The following is a 23,938-nucleotide window of genomic DNA, read 5'->3' as shown; positions in this document are numbered from 1 at the left end:
CTCAGAAACTGGACTACAATCAGTTTAGTTCCCTGAGCAATAGAACATTCCCTCCTACCTTATCAACTCAGTTCAGCATGCCAGAAATACAATGCTAAGTAGATTGCCACAGGCCATCACTATATCAGAGTTATACGATTTATTTGGAGATTTTATTTATGGCACTTCAATGTTAGTGATACATACGTATTTTAATTACTGTGTTTGCCCAATGGCTAAGAGTCTGATTGTGGAAAATCTGTAATTCAGTTCTTGCCTCAGACAAAAATTTATTAGCAGGTCCTAGACAAGCCATGTTCTGTAAACCTCAACCACCTTTTGTGTAACATTAGCCTGCAAGCAGTACTAAAATAATATATGTTGAAATAGTATGAATGCATGAAACTCTATTAATTTTTAAGTAGGCTTTCTTGAGTTTAGTACAGAAAGAGAGAACATTTCCAGTAAAGATCCATAAGCAGAACTCTGATTCCATACAGCTTTCCTAATATTTCTGTCATGCTTATTCAGCTGCAGAAGACATTTCCAAAAGCTGTTCCACAAAGGTAAACATTTATGTTTAGATCAGTCCAGCAGCTTTCTCTTGCAGAATTCTGTCCTTTTGTCAATGGGCACATTTCAAATTACATATTCTCCACTTGTACTAATGCTAAATACAAAAAATCTTGCTTCTGTTCAAATTTTGTTGACAGCAGAGAGAAAAGAGGGAACAGGATGCGATCCAGCTGGGACCACTGCAACACATAATATTGATATAGTAAAGATGAGACAGACAAGGCTGAAAGGAGCCCTGGGACCAAGCTCAAAACGAAACAAATAAGAGTGTATGAAAGTCAGGAGTTTGACTTGAGGAAGCAAAAGAGTAAAACAACACCGAAGAGCCAAGGTAGCCTGGCACAGTGGGATTAATAAAGACAGAAAGGTAGAACGCTGGAAATTCTGTCAAATGGTCCATTTTTAGCATGTCTAGCCATATCATGGGGAACTCTGAGCACACAGAATCCTATTTACCTGTGCTATTCTTAATTCTGTACCATCATTCAGAAGAATTAGCATTTATTTTCTGCCACCTTAGAGCATCAGTGTGTTATTTATTTACTTACTATTTACAACATTCTTATGTGTGGATATTCTTTTTCTACTCTGCTGTGGACATCCTGGACTGGATGTGAAGACTCTGTGTGTCCAGCACTAACAAAAGGCCAGATCAAAAGCCATGATCCAGCAGCAATACCATTATTTTATTCTGTATTTCCTTGCCTATGCTCGCTCACACAACTAATCCCACAGCAGGCAATACGTACACATTCTACTTTCCAAAATATAAGGTATTATTTTTCTGCAGCCCCAAACCCTTCCAGAATATAATTAATTTCCTGCAGGTTCAAACTTGTCAATTTACCGCTCCATGCTCAAATCAGCTAATGAGTGTAGCCTTCACGGAGTAAACCAGATAGGAATCATGACCAGATTAACTAATTCCACTTTATTGTAAAGCTACATAGACAGAATCTTGCAAGTCTAAAAGTACTTTTCTCCCCCCATCTCTTTTCAGCCTGAGAAACTAGGGAGGGTCTCTTCTGAGCCTCTTGTGCAGCCCACTATCCAGCTGTGGGCTATGCTGTCTCTTATCTGACCATTCCTTTGGCAGCATCTCTTTTCCCAGTCTCCCAATGTCTTTCCCACATACCATTACATGAGAGAGATGTCCTTTGGAGAAGAATTCTTGTGTACAGTATATTAAGGCAGGAACTAAGTAGAGCTCTTTGCCCCCAAGCCAAACCTCTCAGACAAATCCTCCCATTTCAACCTTCCCCATCAGTTAAAGCTATATTTCAGGAAGGAGACTAGTTCTAGTCGTTAAGGCTGGCACATCCAAGACTTTTTCAGCAAGGAAGGGCAGCAGCAATGGTTCAGAAAACTCTTGGAAGTGAAGAAGTGATAGCAGTTTGTGTCCTTACTAACAGTGTCTTGCAGGTATGTAGTAAGAAACATAAAAAAATAACTTTAATTGAAATCATTTAATTGTCATTAATTACCTATCTCAGGAAGAACTCTTTCACTTGAAAGAACAGCTACAGCCAGACATCCCTGAATCCTGAGAGGATGAAGATTTCAGGAAGGGATCAGACAGGCTTGTGCAACAGATTGGTGAAAGATGCCCTTCTACAGGCATTAATTGTCAGAACAAAGTACACAGTTCTGTTCAATTCTTAGAACAGTATCTAACTTTTTCAAGTGGCACATTTCAAGTCTTCTGGAGGTTCCAAATTCAGTGACTGACCTGTTCCTTTGTGGCTTCTCACTGAACTTTTTCAAACTTTTTCCAGCAGACATGTCCTGCTGCTATTGGTTTATACTGCATGCAATTATATGGAAGTGGAGTGTTGAGAGGAAACCATCACTTAAGCATTTAAAGCACATGGCCAGATAATAAGGCGACTGCATGAAGATGCCTGCCTGCCATTCTCACAAATATTATTGCTTCTTTTTTATATAGAGAGTTCTTGCTATGGCAAAGTTGCAGGCAGGCAGCTTTGCCTGCAAAAGAAAACAAGCAAATGAAGTTCAAAGAAAACAGATAAACACAAAGATTTGCATGTCCTGTTAATCTTTTAAATACAAGTTAAATGTGTTTTCAGAATGTAATTAAAAATACAAAGTTTCTATACAGGTATGAGCTGGAGTGTGCACGCTCTATGCATGCTCGTGTCCTGCTGCTGATGAGCTTTCAGGATACTTTTAAAAATGAAAAGACTTCTGTTTTGGGTTGGGCTGATTTGTTAAGCTTTGTGCCTTGTTGATATTGAGCTTCCAAAATGTATTTAAAATTTAAAATTGCCAAGACTCTGTTGATTTGGTAGAACATTTGCTCAGTCTTTTATCTGTGGATGCTGATGAGTGTTAATTCTAAAAGGACATTCTGCTGAAGTGGCTGTGTATAAGCATGACTGCTATTGTATACTGCTATATCTGTCATGTTGAGCTTTCAGAATGATTTTATTTGCTGATTGTAGAGCCTAGAGCAGTCGCCATCTCTTTTGTTTTGTTTTGCTTGCTGATACTATTAATATTATTTATTCATGAAAGTGTTAAAAAGAAGTAGCCTTTAACTGCAATTAAAAAACATCAAATCTATTGCTTGAATCTGAGGTGACAGTCTTTGCAAAGTTCTGTTTTAATATTTTCTATTTTAAATTCTACATGCACAACCAAATTTCACCAACTGAGAGTCCACATGAAAAGTTATAAAATTTTGAACTTTTTTTTTAAACTGGAAAATAAAGTAGTAAGTAAAGGTAAAGGTTTCCCTTGACGTAAAGTCCAGTCGTGTCCGACTCTAGGGGGCGGTGCTCATCTCCGTTTCAAAGCCTTGGAGCCGGCGTTGTCCATAGGACACTTCCGGGTCATGTACTAGTACTCATTCATATCAGGCAGAAAATATTGTTTCTTCTTTCCTTCATCCTCAGATAAACCATCAACAGTTATAATTGCTTCAGTGCTGTTTCTTTCCTTTCCTATACTCCACAGCCCAAAATTTTCACAGCATTATATGCCAATATAGTTCCCTCAGATCCTTGAACTTCCATTTTCATAGTACTTCTCTAATCCACCTTTCCTTACTAGTCTCCTAAGTCAATGAGTAGTAGTATACTAATTCTACTAAAGATGTCATACACTAATCAAGTATTTTTTCTCTTTTGTACAGTAGCATATGCTGGTTAAAACTGCTTTAAGTCACAGATTCTCAAACTGTGGTCTGCAATCTCCCTGTCAGCTGGCCATTTCATCTCCCAAGTCGCCACATTCAGCACAGTAAAATCACCAGGCCATGACCTACTCACCACCTCAGTCCCCACCTTATCATGTTCATGGTATGATACCTCAAATAATTCAAATAGTAAATATATGCACATGCATGCACACTTCAGAGTACTAATTCTGTATTCAGCTGGAATGCAATACATAGCTCTGTGGCATCACATGTATATTCCCATGCATATTTACAAAGAAAGACCAAGGTATTACTACACTGTGGTTAATCTTCACTGTTTATAAAAGCAGCTTGTTTTATAAACTATGTCCAACCTTGGTTTGTTTCCGCTTACTACATTTATGTTTAGTCACATTTTGTCCCTGTTTGAGTGACTCTGCAATTTGTAGTTAATGTAATACAGAAGCAAATGCTCTTCAACATCCCATAGTTACACCAAAGCAGGGCTGGGAACAGGATATGAAAGAAGCTTGAGAGAGACTTGGCTCATTTTATTGACACTAAGTTACGATCCAAGCCAGTTCTCCAATTACTAAGACTTTTCCAAGACTCTGCAAGGTGTTATAACTTTTTTCTCTGATTTTTCCTTAAATCTCCTCTTGTAGACATTTTTTAGCTACCACCCAAATGGCAAGATGTTTTCAAAAATAGTAGTGCTATGTTGCCTAGCAACAGTATACATTATATTTCCTTATGCATAATCTGGACACCTTATGGTAAAGACACTTTTCAGAAGCTGTTATAAGAACAGTATGCAAAATTGTCCTCTGTATATTTACCTCTTCAGTGTAAAATGGTCCATGAAGTCAGAACTTATATAAACTCTGCAAAACAAGCATCAGAAGACAAGCTTCTCTATACTACTAAAACAGGCTAACATCACTTGGGAGCTACAGACTACTGCTCCTTTCCCTTCCATTCTTATGAAGCGGCTACAAAATTATAAAGTTCTGTTTATTTTGCAATTCACTTTTTTTAAAGACCCTCAAACATCACTGGATTCATCTAAATTGTTACAGTCAGTTGTGAATTCAAACCAGACGTATTAGTCATTCAAGCTTTAATCTGAGTAGAATCAATAAACCCTTTCAACTAGGCATACAACCAAGGAAAATACAAACAACTTGAAAAGTACAGCAGATAATCAAAAGAATATATTTTATTCTTTTGAGCCAATCCTCAGAGAGCCTAAGAATCTTGATTCCCATCAACTTCAGATACAGTATAAGTGAAAACTAACAGGTAACCTGAGCAAAATCCCCCATCAAAAAACATAAACCCTATTTGTTTAGAGAAATGGTTTCATTGGCAGCCTTTGAGAAACATTGTCAACTAAGCAGATTTAGCATCAGATTTCAACATATGATAGTCTAATCTCTGTTATCACACATTAATTTGTTTGAGGGTACACATTTATCCCCATAATGATCTTCTGGATCAATACTAAAAACCTATGAGATGGTCTAAAGCCAGAACGAGGGAACTTCATGTCCTTTAGCTATTTGGCCCAGAACTCTACAATTCCTTTCCAATGTCATGCAGGTTAAGCTGAAGGGAGCTGAAAGAAGGGAACCAAGGTACCCACCCTACATAATATCTGAAATACACTATTACAGATAATTATCCAGATTATACAGTCATGTCAAGTATATTTTTGTGCAGTTTCCACAAATGGCAAACATTTGTTCAGAATTTCAGAAAAATAATGTAAAAAATGTAGGATGAATCAGTTCGAAGAGTAAAGTGTCTAAGTACTTTCCTTTGATGACCCTTTTAATAAATTATACCAATTATTGGTTGAATACTTATGATTAAAAAGACCAAGAATTCATAGAATTAGCATTTTATCTATTTATCTGTAATTACTACTGGACTAAGGTAATGATTACAGAGAGATCTGTATAGAATTGCTATTGTACGTAATTTTTATACAAAACATTCAGTGCTGAAGAGTTCATACCTCCAAAAGTTATTGCACTGGATCCAAATATTCTACAGGGGTGACCTATGAGGAGCAATTGTCCCAGAAAGGAACAAATCCAAAATAAGGTTCTATGGTTATTTGAAATGATCAAATAGTTCAATATTTTTTCCAAGAGTTATTTCAGCTTTTGCCCCTACTTATTTACTGGGCTGAGACATGGGCAAAATGTCCTCAGTTTTCCCAGTCTTAAAAAGATCGTGCTCCAACATTTAATAAGCTATCATAATGGTTCTCTATAACATGCTGGAGTCAGTGATTCAAAGACTTTATGTACACACAATGAAGAACATCTGTCCATACAGTCACCATGAGTCAAACCTAACTCTATAACACCTAATTAACTAGAGAATTCAAGCATCAGATTCCCCATTTATACTTCCAACCAATCCATTTTCCTATCCCCAACCCCAAATCCAGAGAGCCGGTGACCCACAGAAGGAAACCATCCACTTACGCCTTATCCTAAAAAAGCATAAAAGATTTTAATAAAATGTACAGATGCCAGTGTATAGGTATGGATGCAAATTTTGAAAAAAAATGTAAGACTAGAACAAGATAACCTGCATGCTGCTCCATCAGCTTCCCACAAAACATCAGGTAACAGGGAAATTATTGTTCTCTAGATTATTCCTGAACAACTCCCACCATTTCTCACTATGAGCTTTTTCGCTAGGGATACTGGGAGTTGTAGTTCTGTAACACAGGTTTCCCCATTTCTGAAATGGAGAATGTCTTTGAATACAGGTCGATCTCTGTAAATTAGGACATACTGTGTTAGCCCTGCAAGGCAGTCCAGACAAGAAGCACAACCAGAAGGACTAACTCTATTTTACTTTTAAGGTTACATTAACAGAATCTTGCAAGACTGGAAGTATTTGTCCCCTTCTTTCCTTTTACTCTCCATAAAACTAGGGAAGGTCCCTTCTGAAATGTTTCCCCCACCATCCCCCCTTCTGTGGGCTGAAATATCTTTTACATGCCAGTTGTACGTGAATTGGAAGATACCACGTTGTCAACCCTTTGAGGTAGCAAAGTGAACAAACAGGAGCAGAAGGGGTTTCAGGAATGTTCTTTATTGTTATAGGTTGTGATAACAGAACCTTGAAAGTCAGTCCAAGATTCTCTCTACTATGTCTTATATCAAACAAGATTAAGACAAGGTTTTCCATGCGTTTTCTTCAGGACTGAATAATCTTTTCTGAAACACTTCAATATCTTGTTCATCCCTTTTCCATTCCCAGTGCCAGGTCTACATTCTATTCCACACATTTACCCAACCAAGGTAGACTTTACCTTCAAAAGAAGATAAATTAATTAAATGTAAGGGTGGACTGTACATGTAGAGGATGATCTTCCAACTGCTAAGGCAATGTGGCTTAAGTAACTTTGCCTGGCTACCAACCAAAAATTGTTCTCTCTCACAGGCCTGCCCAGACTACAATCAATCCTGCTTGAGGGCCTGGTGTTGCAAAGGCAAGTCACACCTCCTTGGGGAGGTGTAAAAGTGCAGATACTCTCTCTTGATGGCTGCTTAGCTTTGAGGGAAGCAGTTTCTATCAATATGAAACCACCTTTGCCAAGCAAAGCCCAACAGCCATGCTACTAGAAACAGGGCACACAGCATTCTTTGAGGATCTGTTCTGCCTTTTTTCTGGCCTTGCTTATTTAATCACTGTGATGTCCCTTTGTCCCCATGTGTAGAGTGATTGGTGGGGGAGCTTTTTAAAAAAAAAGGCCTCACAGTCATTTATGTTTCCTGAGCTGGAATAATTAATATGGGACTGTTAGCCTTTTGTAAAGCTCTGAAGATATGGCTGTTTCCCCAGGTACCTGGGCCAGGAAGTTAGTCAAGCTCTGGTGGTGCTGTGGTTTTTATGATTTGGAGAATCATGGGTTATATGTTATTGTCGTTTCAATCCTTATATACCACCCAAGATGGGCAGCCATACAAATCACTTAAGTAAGCAAGCAAGCAAGCAAGCAAGCAAGCAAGCAAGCAAGCATTCCATTTGCTCCTCATGATTGGATATAAGCTGAGACAAGCATCAGATGACATGAATGCATGCAGTCAGTATTTCCACAAAGGGCTGCCTTCAAATTACAAATCCCATACTTTTAAACATCCAGACTTTTTTTATTATTGATTTTCCTTCTTTCCTCTCCCTCCAGATTGTTCTGAGAAGAGCCCTGGAGAGTCTGAAGCTTGCATTTTTGTTGTTGTTGCTAATTTAATTGGTCCTAATAAAACAAGAATAGGCAGAATAGTGTCCTGGGCACCAATGTGCCCCCAAATATTTCTCTTGATGGCCAGCAAGTTCCGATGCCATCTTATTGTTATTTTTAACCAAATAATTAGGAAGCTGGTATGCTGTAGATCTAAGCACCAGCCTTGAACACCAAAGAGGTTAAAATTTGGTTGCGGGCTGGAACTCAAGCTCCCAACATTCCAGAGGGCTGCAGGTGATAATGATGTTACAGGAACGGAAAGGGTTATATTTTTCTAGCCTTTTTTTCTTTTGGTCTTTTGGAGGATTTATGGGTGGGATGAGAGCAGGAAGGCTCTGGTTGGCACCTGTCTAGTGTGGTAGACTCCTGCTTCTATAGATCTGGTGCTTGGTGCTAGTTCTTGTGCTGCTATAATTAATGCCTCAGTGCTGCTTTTAGTCCAGCCCTTTCCAACCACTGGTAGGATTTCCCAGTATCAGCCACCTCAGCTATCTGTTGATGGTACATCCTACGCAGGGTCTTGTCTTGCCAATGCACTTCCTCTGCTTGATCTTCCTCCCATGTGTACTGCTGCCTCAGCAGCTCATCTTGGGTGCCATGTTACTGATATACTCCTGGATGCTCCAGGTTTTGTCCAGGACAGTGGCTTTGACACCCACCAGTCCCCACCCGTCCTCTTTTCCGCTGGTGTACAGTCTCTGGGTGTTAGACTTAGGGTGAAAACCTCCATACATTGTGAAGAGCTTCCGGGTCTTCACATCAGCAGCCTCCATGTCCTTCTTTGACCAGTCCACTATACCGGTAGGGTACCTGATGACTGGCAGGGCATACATGTTGATGGTGTGGATCTTCTTCCCACTGAGCTGGCTTTTCAGGACCTATCTTATCCTTAGGTGCTATTTGGATGCTGCTGTCTTCCTTGCCTCCTCATCGTGTGAGATACCAAGGTACTTGTAACTGGTCTGTATGTCTGCTATGTGGCCCGCTGGTAGTTCCACTCCATCAGTCTTAACTACCTTCCCTCTCTTTACTACCATCCAGCCACACTTCTCCAGTCCGAATGACATCCCAATGTCCTCACTGTAGATCCATGTCAGGTGGATCAGTGAGTCGATGTCTCATTCACTCTTAGTATACAGCTTGATGTTATCCACATAGAGGAGGTGGCTGATGGTAGTTCCACTCTTGAACTTGTATCCATATCTGGTCCTTGTGATTATCTGGCAAAGGGGGTTCAAGCCTATGTAGAACAGCAGCAGGGACAGTGCACCACCTTGGTATATGCCACACTTGACCACTTGTGTGAGCTGTCTTAAGTTGACTTCCAGTGTTGTCTTCCACAGTCCCACTGAGTTCTTGAGGAAGATGCTTAATGTCCTGTTGACTTTGTATAGTGCCAGGCATTCACAGATCCATGTGTCCAAGTCATAGGCTTTACTGTAGTCAATCCAGGTTGTGCTCAGATTGGTCTGCCTAGATCTTGAGTCTCGGGCGACTGCTCTATTTATGAGCAACTGGTGTTTTGAGCCTCTGGTGTTGTTCCCAATGGCCTTCTGAGCTGTGCTCATGCATTGGCCCATATGATCCTGTAGCTTGGCAGCTTTTCAGGGAGAGATGGGTGGTGATAGAAATTGGAATAAGGAAGCAAGGAAGCAAGGAGAAGGAGAAGGAGAAGGAGAAGGAGAAGGAGAAGGAGAAGGAGAAGGAGAAGGAGAAGGAGAAGGAGAAGGAGAAGGAGAAGGAGAGAGAGAGCAAGCAAGACTGGGAGGACTTTTCATGTTGTGGGGAGGCAGGTTATTGGCCAGTAGTTAGTGCTGTTCCCTTGTGAGGGTCTTTCATGATTAGCACTGTCCTTCCTTGTGTTAGTCAGTCTGGGTGGGAGCCTGCTGCTAGAAGCTGGTTCATCAGTGCAGCTAGGCATTCTTGCACTGCTGTTAGTTTCTTTAGCCAGTAGGTGTGGATCACATCTGGGCCAGGTGCTGTCCAGCTCTTCATGTTCTTGACCCGCTATTGGATGTCTGCTACTGGGATGGTGACTGGTTCCTGTTCTGGGAGATTGCTGTGGTCTGCTCTCAGGTCCTGCAGCCCCTTTGCACTATGGCTATGTGTCTTCTCTTCTCCCATATGTTTGTCCAGTACTGTTCAGTTTCTGCTGGTGGTGGTTCTGTTGTTACTGTGTTGTTGCACAGCAGTTGGGAATACACCTTGGATGGTTCTTTGGAGAACAGGGCATTTATCTTCTTGGCCTCTGCTTTTCAAGTGTATCTCCTTTGCCAAGATGCTGTGAGCCTTTGTTTAGCAGTCTCTAGGGCTTCAGATGGAGTCAGGCCCTGACTCCATACCCTTCTGTAGTTCCACCAGCTGACTAACTTCTCTTCAAATAGCCTTGATCTTAGCCTCCAACCTCATTTTCTGGGGCAGGGGGTTATGTACTGCTGTTCTTCTAGATCATGTAGCCAAGCATCTCCAGGATTACAGCGGCTGTAGCATATACCAGTTCATTGGTTTGCGTTATGGTGGTAGAAGGATTGTCATGAGAGCTCTACTGGCATCTTTGAGGATACTATCTGATAGTACTTCTCCACTGAGCCTTGGTAATTGGTCTTGAGGGTTGACTGTAGCTAGTTCATTCATGATCTTATGCCTCGTATCAGCTGTTGCACTCTGTAATGGAGGTAGTGGTGGTGACGTTTCAGCTTCAGATGTTGGCTGAACATCCACTTGTTCTCCTGGGTCTTCTTGAGTCTGGGATGAAATGCGTAGTTGGTCAATCTTAAGTCATGAGAGCAGCTTCCTCTTCACTATGTTGAAGCATTGGGTGCTCTTGCAGCAATGTTGAAGCACTGGGTGCTGTTGCAGCATTGAAGCTGTTTCTCAGTTAGTGTGGATATAGGTCTTCTGTCCATCCATAGTTCCCCATACGTTTCATATATCACCTCTTATTAGGTCTACTGTTGTAGTAGCACCCCATCAATTCCAGGTTCTCTTGCCTCAACCATGTATGGTTTGTTCCAGTAGCCCACTTATTGTCAGATTGTCCTGGTTCTCCAACATCTGGCACAGACCTTATTAATCCAGGTGACATCCGAGGTGGCATGACTCTCTTATTTCGTGTCACTCTCATATCTGAGGTAGGCAGGTGATGCATTAGGGGGTCTTTGCCCAAGGAGACCTACTGGTAAGGTAGGTACCAGAAGGGATTCGAAACCCGGTCTCAAAGGGCAGCGCTCTAACCACTACGCTATCCAGTGCACTCCAAAAATATATATTTGCACTCCAAAACAAGTTCCATGCCAGTTTACAATATTAAGCATAAAACCTAAGTAATATCATACTTTACCAACATATCCGTTCACAGGAATTACTTTAAACCCTACAAAGTTCCCACTGGGATTATAAAATACATTTGGGGGATTAGTTTGCCTTCTGTTAAGGATGATTTGTGATTGGCCATGCACACTCTGGCAGACATATTGTAAACAGGCACCCACTACATGCTCTCAAAATTCCTAAATGTACCCCTAAGGTCAAGGCTACATTCCAGTATAATAAAAGTATCACCCAGTAGGGTTTTAGATAGATTTTGTTTTTGTTCTTAAATAGGGTTACTATATTCCAACTTAAAAAAATATTCTGCAAAGAAAATGTTTATGTAATATACTGCACAAAAATTATTTATTTATTTTTATGCCTCTATAGCAGTGAAACTGCAAATAGCTCATTAAATCATTCATAGCTTCTTTCGTCACTCCCAGCAGAGCTAACAAGCCTGAGGCATTATTTCAAAATCAACAATCTCTGCCACATTGTTTTATTCATTTTGTTAGATTTATATCCTACCTTTTCTCCAGGAGCTCAAGGCAGCTTACATGGGAATTTCCCTTCACTTTTATACCCAGAACAGCAATTCTGTTAAGTAGGTTTGGGATGAAAGAGAGTGATTCGCCCAAAACCACCCAGTGAGTTCCATGTCTTAAGATGAACTTGAGCCTGGGATTCCCTGGTCCTAGACCAACTTCTCAACCACTACACCACACGGCCTCTCATACCACACTTAAATCTGTCTTTATGATTTGAACTTACAGATCTCTGCCACTTACAGCAGTGTTTAAATTACCTCTGTCCAACATCTTTTTCAAGAGGGAGGGAGGGATTGTAAGAAGCATCCCTAAACCACTCAAACTCCCAGGCTGGTGTCTGATGTCTCATGAACCTCACTTTAGATGCCACTCCCTCTCTCCTTCAAGGGTGATACTCAGGGAAGCACCATCCTTTTTGCTCCAGACTGTTCCATGTTGCTCCCTGCCACTGCTCCATCCTAAAAGACCCAAGATTGGAAACACCAATCCTGAATATTTCAGAATAATTTTTCTTCCTGTCAGAGATGCAGCTAGGGCAAAAAGACATCATTTTCCAAGGAAATCCAGACATAAAAGCAAGTGAGAACCTGAGATTTATCCTATCCTTTCTCTGTATTTATTACAATTATTTATGGCCAGCCTTACAGGATAACAGAGTAATCAAAACAGTTGTCATAAAAATACAATAGATGCTGTTTTAAATCAAGCAGATAAACAAATGTCTAAAATGCTTCTCACAGGGCAGTTGGTGGTAATAACCCCGAGAGGCGAATAAAAAAAACCCTTTTTCTGTCTTCCAGAATCCTTCCCATAAGGTAGTTGGTGCAAATAACCTTGTAGGGTAGGAGAAAAGCCCAGATGTGCTGGTTGTCATGTTCCTTCTACCCTCTCTTGTATGTGGTTTGACATTTCCTAAATTCATCAAACCTTAGTTTGCCTGATCATTTGAGCCATTAAAAAGTAGGTTGAGAAAGCTCTCCAAAGCAAGATTGCAAACCACAGTTTGGAAGATAAGGAACATGATGCTTGCTTGCTGGTATACAATTATTCCAATCTACTGTACAATTAAGGATCTCAGCCTTCACCCAGATGCAACATTTTCCAAAGGAAACAATAATAGTTGTGATACTTACTGAACAGCTTTTATCTGCATTCCTTTTCCACTGCTTTTTCTCATGTTTCTTTGCTGCAGTTGAACTGAAAGATGCATGAGTTTGTATACGGGGGTTGAGAGCTAAAATATTCTGCAGATACAAAAAAAAAAGACATTTTCTTTTTTAAAAGTGAAAAGCACAGAAAGAAACAATTAAATATTTCTGCTTACAAAACTACAAAGCACCCAGCCTGTATTTGTTTAAAAAGAAGAATTGTAGTAATGTAAAGTAGATGTTTGAATCAATTATATTAACATGATTTGCTATTAAACTATTAAAGTTCCCTAGTGTTTCTTATATAAATGACGGTTCTATTAAGAGTAAAAATTAAGAATTATATTGGTTTGCCATAATAAAATTAGATCTCTGCAATTATTCTTTTCAAATTTCCTCTCATAATTTAAATTTCATATACATACAACATAAGAACTTTCTGTTGAATGAAATACTGTCTACTTTCAACATCAGTTTTATAGCACTGTTCTAAAGGTTCTATGTTGTACCTCTCTCATCAAGGCAAAGGACAAACAGCTCAGTTGAAAGCTATCAAATTGCTGTACAATGATTCCCATCTATTTAAAGAGCCTTTTCCAACCAGGAATAGAGAAGTATACTACTGGAAATACTTATTATATACTGAAGAACTCAACACCCTACTATAGGCTTACTCAGCATGATGCCCTGAAGGATGGGATCATGGCAGTTTTAGTCCAATACTTCTGAACATCAGGTTAGAAAAGAATGTTCCAATACCTTTGGAAGACTTATGTAGATTCATTGGTTGATTGATTAATTGACTGATTATTTGCCATCAAGTCAATGCCAACTCTTAGTGATCACATAGATTTTCTCCAGGAGGATCTGTTCCCAACCTGGTCCTTTAGATCTTCCAATGGTGTATATCCAGTGGTGTTAACTACATCTAGTTCTGACACTCACCCACAACCAAAGAAGCAGACCAGAGCTGGCCTGATGGGGGAAATCCAGCTTCACCTAACAAAATCCTGGGGAAGGGAACACAATATGAGGCTGATTTGATGCACCAATATTGGCTATGCAGGCCTTCTGAAAGCACTGCCACCACTCCTGTATACAGTGGAGGCCAGCACTCGTAGGCTCAGATCAAGAACAGCAAGGCCACTGGCATCATGATCTGAGGTAAGCCGGTACCAGAGTTCATCCTGTGTACCTCACTGGGAGACCCATGCAAGGTCTCGTTCTCTGGAGGAGATACTCAGTCTCACTACTGGTTATCAGTTTAAGAACTATTCACACAACCCTGAATGAATTGACTAAATAATACCTTTGGTTTTACAGACTGCTGTACTAGATCACAGGGAAGCTTCTCCATTCTAGAGTAAATGCACCTAAACCATCTCTCAGAAAAGAAATAACAAATTTGTATTTATAGGTAGCAAAAACATTCACTTTTATGCCTCACCATCCATTCTTTAATAAGTGCCCACAAGGGAAAAAGCTTTTTCACCAAATGAAGTTTTCAGAAATAGATATCCACATTTGTTCTTTGTCACTTAATTTTGCTGTATGTGTGAACTAAACTTTGACCATACATGCAGTAAAATGAGGCATCTATATGCACTCTAAAGTACTAGAAAAGACTGTATAACCACATGCAGCCTCCAAACACCTTTTTCTAGAACTAAACCCAGGAAATGTGGCCCAATTCATGTGCATATTAGTCCTGCCCCACTACATCCACAGCAGCCTGTATCTCAAAAAATTTAAATGGATCTTCCAGTCACCCAAACGGTTGCTCAGTCCTGCTCTAGAGTCTTGATATGATTCCCCCTCCCCATGGAAGAAAGTGTGATGACTGGAACACTCAACTTCCCATTAAATCCGACTCATAAGCAATTACTTAGAATTCTCTTTAATGGTATGTAGCATTCAGTACAAAGGGAAAAGCTGCGAATGGAAAAGCCCGTGCTTTTCCCCCATTAAACAACATCAGTGAATTCAAATCCCCCCCACTCCCCATCTCAGGTATGCACCCCTCCCTCTTAATGCCAGTTAGTGTAAGCATCTGCAGCTGTCTTCAACAGCTCCTTGCCAATGACCTTGGCATTACAAGATAGTCCAAACAAAATGATTTCACACTCCAATGATGTTCCCCCTGCCGTACTTTCGACTTGCAAGAAGAATACATGTGTTGACTGAAACATGGATGCGAATCCAATCAGTTGTTCTGAGAACATTTGATCTGGGATCATGACAGAAAGAATTTTAAAAATTCCCCATTGGGGAAAAAATAAAAAATAAATATCAGCTTCAAAGGGAAGGTTGTAAATCATCCCTACCTGCATGTGGAGATTAAATCAAAATCAGCCTCCAACACAAACAAGCACACAAACACACATGCACAGAATAGCGTCCACAAAAAGGGAAAGAGCACACTACATATTTAACATATGTAGCCCTTAGATCTCCATCCAAGTAAAACCTAGCACTCAGTTACCTGCAGCAGCCCCAAGCTACTTTGATGTGCATGAGGACCGACTACATTTTTAAATGCCAAAAAAATAACCCCCCAAAATTTGTACTACTCCCCCTTCTCATGAATCTTTATCTTTATTATGGATGTGAACTGCGAAACCCTTCAAACAAAGCATGTGTTCAAGTGGATTATCCTCTGAAGTTACGCTGCGTGTCATTTGCTCTTCTGCTCTAAGGTCATACACAGTTCCAAAACAAGCCCTAATGGTTATTGTTAATAGCTTGCATATATTTTGTATGAAAAAGATAACAATGTTTCAAGAGAATGTTTGCAATATGAACATAAATTCCAATTAAAAGGATGTTCAGACTTAAATCTTTAGGTCCATGAAACTTACATTTACTTTCAAGGCCACTTCAGTAATGTAATCTACTGTAACCTTTATTTTTATTTTCTAAAAGCCAAATGATCTTTAAAGCATTAAGATCAGATCTAGCTATTGTTACCATTTATGCCACCTTTCTATTATGTTTGACAAAAATTCAGCCTCTGTTACTCATGTTGTGGGTTTATGAAAGTGCTAAAGCTTTGGACTGACTCTTTATATTATAAAATATTTTGCATAGTTTTGTTCATTTATGTTACCCAGAATGATAGCTTTGTAGCTTAAAATTCCATAAAGTCATATGCAATCTTACAAAAATATCTACTCTGACATTGTGACACATTTAGTGTAAAGCAACACCAGATAAAACTTTATCAAACACAAAGAAGGGGGAGGAGGAAAGGAAAAGATTCCCTGACAGAACATTACAGCATTCCCCAGTCACTTTAAGCTCTAGACTCTGGAATAAGCAGTATCTCATACATCATAATTTTCTCATTCTGAGTCTTCAATTGCTCTAAGTATCATTCAAGGGAAAGAATGTGGTATTTTTTTCCAAACCCAATACCTGTAAAATGAAAGTCTGTTTAAGACTAAGGATATTGCCCATTTGCAACAGAGTTGGAATGACTTCAGAAAAAATGACAACGTGCAATTGTAGTAGGCAGTGGCTTGTAGAACAATGCTTCTTAAAAATGAGAATTTTCATTTTTCAAACCTACAGTGATTTCTGGTCCTTGTAGTTGCAAAGATAATGTTCGTAAGCATGTCAGTAATGCCTTGCAAAATCTCGTAAGCCAAGAAAATTGCTTCACCAAGCCTACCTATTTCTTTTCCAATTCCTAAAATAGCAAAACCTAAATTACATGTGTTTAGGTACCACAGAGTTGCATCTCTATTTCTTTCTCTTGTTCAAATACACTGGTCACATTTGCAAATGATGTCCTTCTACATAGGGCAACATTTAGAAGTTGCTTAGGGTGGGCGGCACTGGTTTAGGAGAATGACCTAGCAGGTGGGAAAGGAATCTGTATCCTTCACAACTAGAAGCTTAGTAAATAGAAAACAAATTATACCGGATTAGACTATTTGTCCACCTAATCTATTATCTTTTCCAAGGGTTGATAAGCTAGCACTCTCCAAATGATATGGATCTCGACTCCCATCAACCCCAATCAGCAGGTAAGAGAGGTTGCAGGTAAAAAGAAACATCCAGGGGAGGCAAAAGCTGATTACTTTTGGTCTACTCTGACCATCAGTGACCATCCAAGAACTCCAACAGAGTTCTTTCCTGCTGGAAGAACAGGAGATGACACCACATCTCAGTGTGAAATACTGCTGAGCTCATCATCTTGAACTGAGGCAGCAGATACCTCACATAAATAAATAAATCTTCATCATAAATTAGTGTGGGGGATAAGTTAATAAAGAAAAAAGCAATCTTACAAGATGTAAGATAAACATGACAAAACATGCAGCATATTTTATTTCAAGAAAGAGAAACTGCCTCCTAACAGGTACTGATTCACATGTTCACCACATCAAACAAACATGGCTTTTATACGTCTGTAAAAACACTCTAAGTGGTTTACTAAATCTGAAGATACAACATGCTTAAAACAAAACCTAAGGCCACTGAGCTTGATACACTGAAGTGACAGTATCTGACAGAGCATCTTAGCTCATTATAAATAATTGCTTTCATAAAGTGTATCTGAATTCTGAAACAGCACATTAAAAGCTGGGTGGAGGAGGAAGAGAACTATGAGGAAGAGCAATATTTTTTGTTAAGGAAATATTACTCACTCATCTGCTCCAGACAATAAGTCCATATTGTGCCTTCCAAAATGTCTTCATAAAATCAGTTTCCATGCATTGCCATTTATTCCCAGTATACTGCAGTACCTCCGCAAAGGATCGTTACCTTGTTGTGGTGCTGGAGCTTGAGCACCTCAATGATGCCATGAGCTAAACCGTGAAGGGCCACCCAAGACGGGAAGGTCATGACAGAGAGGTCAGACTAAATGCGATCCCTGGGGAAGGTAATGGCAACCCACCCCAGTATTCTTGCCGTGAAAACTAAATGGATCAGTACAACCAGAGATATGTCGGTATACCATCGGAAGATGAGACCCCCAGGTCGGAAGATGGTCAAAATGCTACTGGGGAGGAACAGAGGATGAGCTCAACTAGCCCCAGTTGTGATGACGCAGCTAGATCAAAGCCGAAAGGACGGTTAGCGGCCGACGGTGCTGGTGGTGAACGGCGAATCCGATGTTCTAAGGATCAACACACCATTGGAACCTGGAATGTAAGATCTATGAGCCAGGGCAAATTGGATGTAGTTATTGGTGAGATGTCAAGATTAAAGATAGACATTCTGGGCGTCAGTGAACTGAAATGGACTGGAATGGGCCACTTCACATCAAATGACCACCAGATCTACTACTGTGGACAAGAGGACCACAGAAGAAATGGAGTAGCCTTCATAATTAATAGTAAAGTGGCTAAAGCAGTGCTTGGATACAACCCCAAAAACGACAGAATGATCTCAATTCGAATTCAGGGCAAGCCATCTAACATCACAGTGATCCAAATATACGCCCCAACCACAAATGCTGAAGAAGCTGAAGTAGAGCAGTTCTATGAGGATCTGCAGCACCTACTGGACAACACGCCTAAAAGAGATGTTATTTTCATCACAGGAGACTGGAATGCTAAGGTGGGCAGTCAAATGACACCTCGAATTACAGGTAAGTATGGCCTGGGAGAACAAAACGAAGCAGGACATAGGCTGATAGAATTTTGCCAAGACAATTCACTCTGCATAACAAACACTCTCTTCCAACAACCTAAGAGACGGCTTTACACATGGACTTCACCAGATGGACAACACCGAAATCAGATTGATTACATCCTTTGCAGCCAAAGGTGGCGGACATCTGTACAGTCGGTAAAAACTAGGCCTGGAGCTGACTGTAGTTCAGACCATGAACTTCTTCTTGCACAATTTAGGATCAGACTAAAGAGATTAGGGAAGACCCACAGATCAGCTAGATATGAGCTCACTAATATTCCTCAGGAATATGCAGTGGAGGTGAAGAATAGATTTAAGGGACTGGACTTAGTAGATAGGGTCCCGGAAGAACTCTGGACAGAAGTTGGCAGCATTGTTCAGGAGGCGGCAACAAAATACATCCCAAAGAAAGAGAAAACCAAGAAGGCAAAATGGCTGTCTGCTGAGACACTAGAAGTAGCCCAAGAAAGAAGGAAAGCAAAAGGCAACAGCGATAGGGGGAGATATGCCCAATTAAATGCAAAATTCCAGAGGTTAGCCAGAAGAGATAAGGAATTATTTTTAAACAAGCAATGCGCGGAAGTGGAAGAAGACAATAGAATAGGAAGGACAAGAGACCTCTTCCAGAAAATTAGAAACATTGGAGGTAAATTCCAGGCAAAAATGGGTATGATCAAAAACAAAGATGGCAAGGACCTAACAGAAGAAGAAGAGATCAAGAAAAGGTGGCAAGAATATACAGAAGACCTGTATAGGAAGGATAACAATATCGGGGATAGCTTTGACGGTGTGGTCAGTGAGCTAGAGCCAGACATCCTGAAGAGTGAGGTTGAGTGGGCCTTAAGAAGCATTGCTAATAACAAGGCAGCAGGAGAAGACGGCATCCCAGCTGAACTGTTCAAAATCTTGCAAGATGATGCTGTCAAGGTAATGCATGCTATATGCCAGCAAATTTGGAAAACACAAGAATGGCCATCAGATTGGAAAAAATCAACTTATATCCCCATACCAAAAAAGGGAAACACTAAAGAATGTTCAAACTATCGAACAGTGGCACTCATTTCACATGCCAGTAAGGTAATGCTCAAGATCCTGCAAGGTAGACTTCAGCAGTTCATGGAGCGAGAATTGCCAGATGTACAGGCTGGGTTTAGAAAAGGCAGAGGAACTAGAGACCAAATTGCCAATATCCGCTGGATAATGGAAAAAGCCAGGGAGTTTCAGAAAAACATCTATTTCTGTTTTATTGACTATTCTAAAGCCTTTGACTGTGTGGACCATAACAAATTGTGGCAAGTTCTTAGTGGTATGGGGATACCAAGTCATCTTGTATGCCTCCTGAAGAATCTGTATAACGACCAAGTAGCAACAGTAAGAACAGACCACGGAACAACGGACTGGTTTAAGATTGGGAAAGGAGTACGGCAGGGCTGTATACTCTCACCCTACCTATTCAACTTGTATGCAGAACACATCATGCGACAAGCTGGTCTTGAGGAATCCAAGGCTGGAGTTAAAATCTCTGGAAGAAACATTAACAATCTCAGATATGCAGATGATACCACTTTGATGGCTGAAAGTGAAGAGGAACTGAGGAGCCTTATGATGAAGGTGAAAGAAGAAAGTGCAAAAGCTGGCTTGCAGCTAAACCTCAAAAAAACCAAGATTATGGCAACCAGCTTGATTGATAACTGGCAAATAGAGGGAGAAAATGTAGAAGCAGTGAAAGACTTTGTATTCCTAGGTGCAAAGATTACTGCAGATGCTGACTGCAGTCAGGAAATCAGAAGACGCTTAATCCTTGGGAGAAGAGCAATGACAAATCTCGATAAAATAGTTAAGAGCAGAGACATCACACTGACAACAAAGGCCCGCATAGTTAAAGCAATGGTGTTCCCTGTAGTAACATATGGCTGCGAGAGCTGGACCATAAGGAAGGCTGAGCGAAGGAAGATCGATGCTTTTGAACTGTGGTGTTGGAGGAAAATTCTGAGAGTGCCTTGGACTGCAAGAAGATCAAACCAGTCCATCCTCCAGGAAATAAAGCCAGACTGCTCACTTGAGGGAATGATATTAAAGGCAAAACTGAAATACTTTGGCCACATAATGAGAAGACAGGACACCCTGGAGAAGATGCTGATGCTAGGGAGAGTGGAAGGCAAAAGGAAGAGGGGCCGACCAAGGGCAAGATGGATGGATGATATTCTAGAGGTGACGGACTCGTCCCTGGGGGAGCTGGGGATGTTGACGACCGACAGGAAGCTCTGGCGTGGGCTGGTCCATGAAGTCACGAAGAGTCGGAAGCGACTAAACGAATAAACAACAACAACATACTGCAGTACACTAATACCATTCTAATTCATTCTCCTCAAAATATTTATTTTCAGTTAATTTCATGAAACACTTAGAATGCATCACAATGTTATGTTCGCTTGATAAAAAAAAAAAAGTCATTCATACTTTGAAATTCTAATGGCACCATTCTTCCTGGCCCAATCCAGCCTGATTATACAAGGAAATGATCAGATATGGCCAAAGTAGGGCAAAAATGAAGCCTATGACCCCAAGTTATTAAAACTCGGTCCAGTATTTGGCAGGAATCACTGGAATCTTGCCATGTTGTATTAGAAGTACAAAAGGAAGGAAGAGCATTTGCAAGTGAAGGGGGCAAACATAACTTTTTTTATGTTAAAATTCTTAGTCTCATGGCAGTATGGGTATTGTGTGTGTATCATACCAGTGAAACTCCTAGTTGTAGTCCAAACAAAAGAAAAGCAGACATTATTGATCTCATTGATCCTCAGGGATGGGGTGCCTGTTGGAGACATGTATGGACTAACTAAAGTTCAAGACATCACGCCCTTTTACAAAAATAAATCAAATGCAGAAACAGATCAGTACAAGGCTATTGCCCCATTTAGCCATTCCTTGCATTCAAACCTTTCCTCTTCAGACAATAAACAAAAAATGTAATTGAATTATACATGTACAAACTGAATACATGGATTTTTTTCAAGACTCTTTCTCAGTATTCCTGGCCTCATTTCGGGCAAGGCTTTTATCCCATCCTTTAATCACTTTGTTCTCTATTGCCACAGAATGTATTTTAAAATTACTGTGCCAGTGGTGGTGATCTTGCCTATTTATTTCAGCTTTTTTCTTTAAATACAGAATATTTCAAAAAAGGTAGGATCAATGAAATCAATAATGACTGCATTTCTTTTCTTTGGACTACAACTAGGAATTTCACTGGTATGATACCCACATGATACCCAGGGCCACAAATAGGGTCTGTGTCACCTGGGGCAAACATGGATTCCACGCCCATTTTGGCATCCCCCCACCGCTCATTTTGGCGCCCCCCCCCAGTGCAGCGCCCAGGGCATATGCCCCGCTTGCCCCCTGCCCAGTTGCAGCCCTGATGATACCCACACTGCCATGAGACTAAGAATTTTATCATAAAAAAAGTTATGTATATTTATTCAATCCCAAATAAAGTTCTGTGAACTTATATCAGTTACTGGAAAGTTAATAATCTACAGATTTCAGTCACAGAACAAGTAAACATTAAAGCTCAAGCTCAGCAATAAATATACTGAAAGGTTTGGTGGGTTTGGGGCTTTGGCGGTAGAGGGGTGCTCAATACTACAACTACCTAGTCCTAGAAGGTGATTTTTAAGAGTAATATACCAAACCATATCAACAGACACAACCACAAACTGTTTTGTTCATGGTTACCATTTAGAGGCTATTTTCTCTTGTTTTATTCCTGTGAATTCATTTCTCCCTTGCCTTAATACTGTTCTCCCACTCTCTCAATAGGCAGATATGGTTGAAGGTTAGACAAGAAATATATATGCCACTTGCTTTGAATAATTAAATTTTAATCTAAATAACAAATGAAAATGCTAGGACCTTGCAACTTTTCACTGGAAATAAAAATAAAACAATTTTAAAACCATACTTTTAATGCAAAGGATGAGCTTGTTTCGTTTTGCATCATTCCTAAAATATTTTAAGGAATGATGCATCTTTAAAGTTTTATTTTTTGAGACCACTGTTCACATTTTTCATTCCCCATTTATGTTGTGCTGATATTTGTTCTTTCTAGCAACAACTATACAAAATCCTGACTTCACTACCAGCTTGTTCAGGCAGAACAAGAACAAGTTCTGACAGCGATTGAGTTTGCACACCCAAAGTGGGACCCCTGACAGAACACATTCTGAGTTGTACTTGGACAAGCTAAATGCCATCTTCTCCAAGAAGAACAGGAGCAGGTTGCAATCCATGTTTTGGTTCAAGCCTTCAGGCGTGTGCATCTACACCCAGAGCCCTGTAACAAGCTGCTCCAGACTTTCCTCTCTACTTCATTTGGATGAGCTGACAGCCAGCTTCTCCAGACAGAGAGGGAATAAATTCTGGCAATAATCCAGCTGTCAATGTGCAAGCCATGAAATGTATACATTCAAAGCAGAGTCCAGTCAGACCTCACTCCATCTTTGCTTAGATAAGCCAGCTGTCCGCTTGACCAGGCAGGGTAGGAACAAGTTCTGGCGGCAATCCTGCTTTGCATACGTAAGACTCCCCCTCAAATTGTGATACCCTCCCCTCCTCTAATTAGCTTATGACCTTCTGGTGGCCACAAGCCACCATTTGAGAACCTATAATACATGTATTTGACGTTTGGGTGCCACATTTCTTAATTTAAAAAAAAATGTAATTCACACCACCTGAACTAGAACACTAATTATTCTTTAATTATCTCAGTTTTCTGAATCTTACAATGCAGACCTCAATCCAAACAATACACAAAACTGGGTAAGTCCTAAAAAATGCTCCCAAAATGTTCCAGTGTATGTATGTGTATATCTGTTTTACATCAATTTCTGAAACCTAACCTACAGATTTCCAAATCTTTTCCTCTCAGGGTATACATTTGGAAATTTGGGGGACTCAAAAAAAAAAAAAAAAAGGTCCACTGCACAACTTGGCATTCTGCATCTTCAGAATTTGACTTTATCCAATGATCTTATGGGAGGGATGACTCTTTAGGCACCACTACAGATAGTCCTCATTTAGCAACTGCCTTGTTTAGTGACCATTCACAGTTACAAGTCATGAAAAAGTAACATTATGACCAGTCCTCACAGGTACGACCTTTGCAAGTCTGTACAGCAAAGGAAAGCTGAAGTAGAATCATAAGTACAGTTGCTCTTTCACTTAGCAACTGCTTCAATTAGCGACCAAGTTGCCAGTCCCAGTTGTGGTTGATAAACAAGGATTACTTGTACTCTATAAT

The 23,938-nt window shown here is 40.2% G+C and overlaps 1 protein-coding gene across 1 annotated transcript in view; it reads right to left on the bottom strand.

Moving 5' to 3' along the window:
* DPYD (dihydropyrimidine dehydrogenase) overlaps nucleotides 1-23,938 on the bottom strand; it is a 643,333-nt gene that overhangs the window by 596,961 nt on the left and 22,434 nt on the right. The window contains exon 2 of the mRNA XM_063298272.1: nucleotides 12,979-13,089. Within this exon, the coding sequence (XP_063154342.1) occupies nucleotides 12,979-13,089 (111 nt within the window). The remainder of the gene's footprint in view (nucleotides 1-12,978; nucleotides 13,090-23,938) is intronic.

Source organism: Candoia aspera, chromosome 3, assembly GCF_035149785.1.
Source record: "Candoia aspera isolate rCanAsp1 chromosome 3, rCanAsp1.hap2, whole genome shotgun sequence".
Taxonomy (NCBI): Eukaryota; Metazoa; Chordata; class Lepidosauria; order Squamata; family Boidae; genus Candoia; species Candoia aspera.
This window is presented reverse-complemented; position numbering and strand designations above follow the sequence as displayed.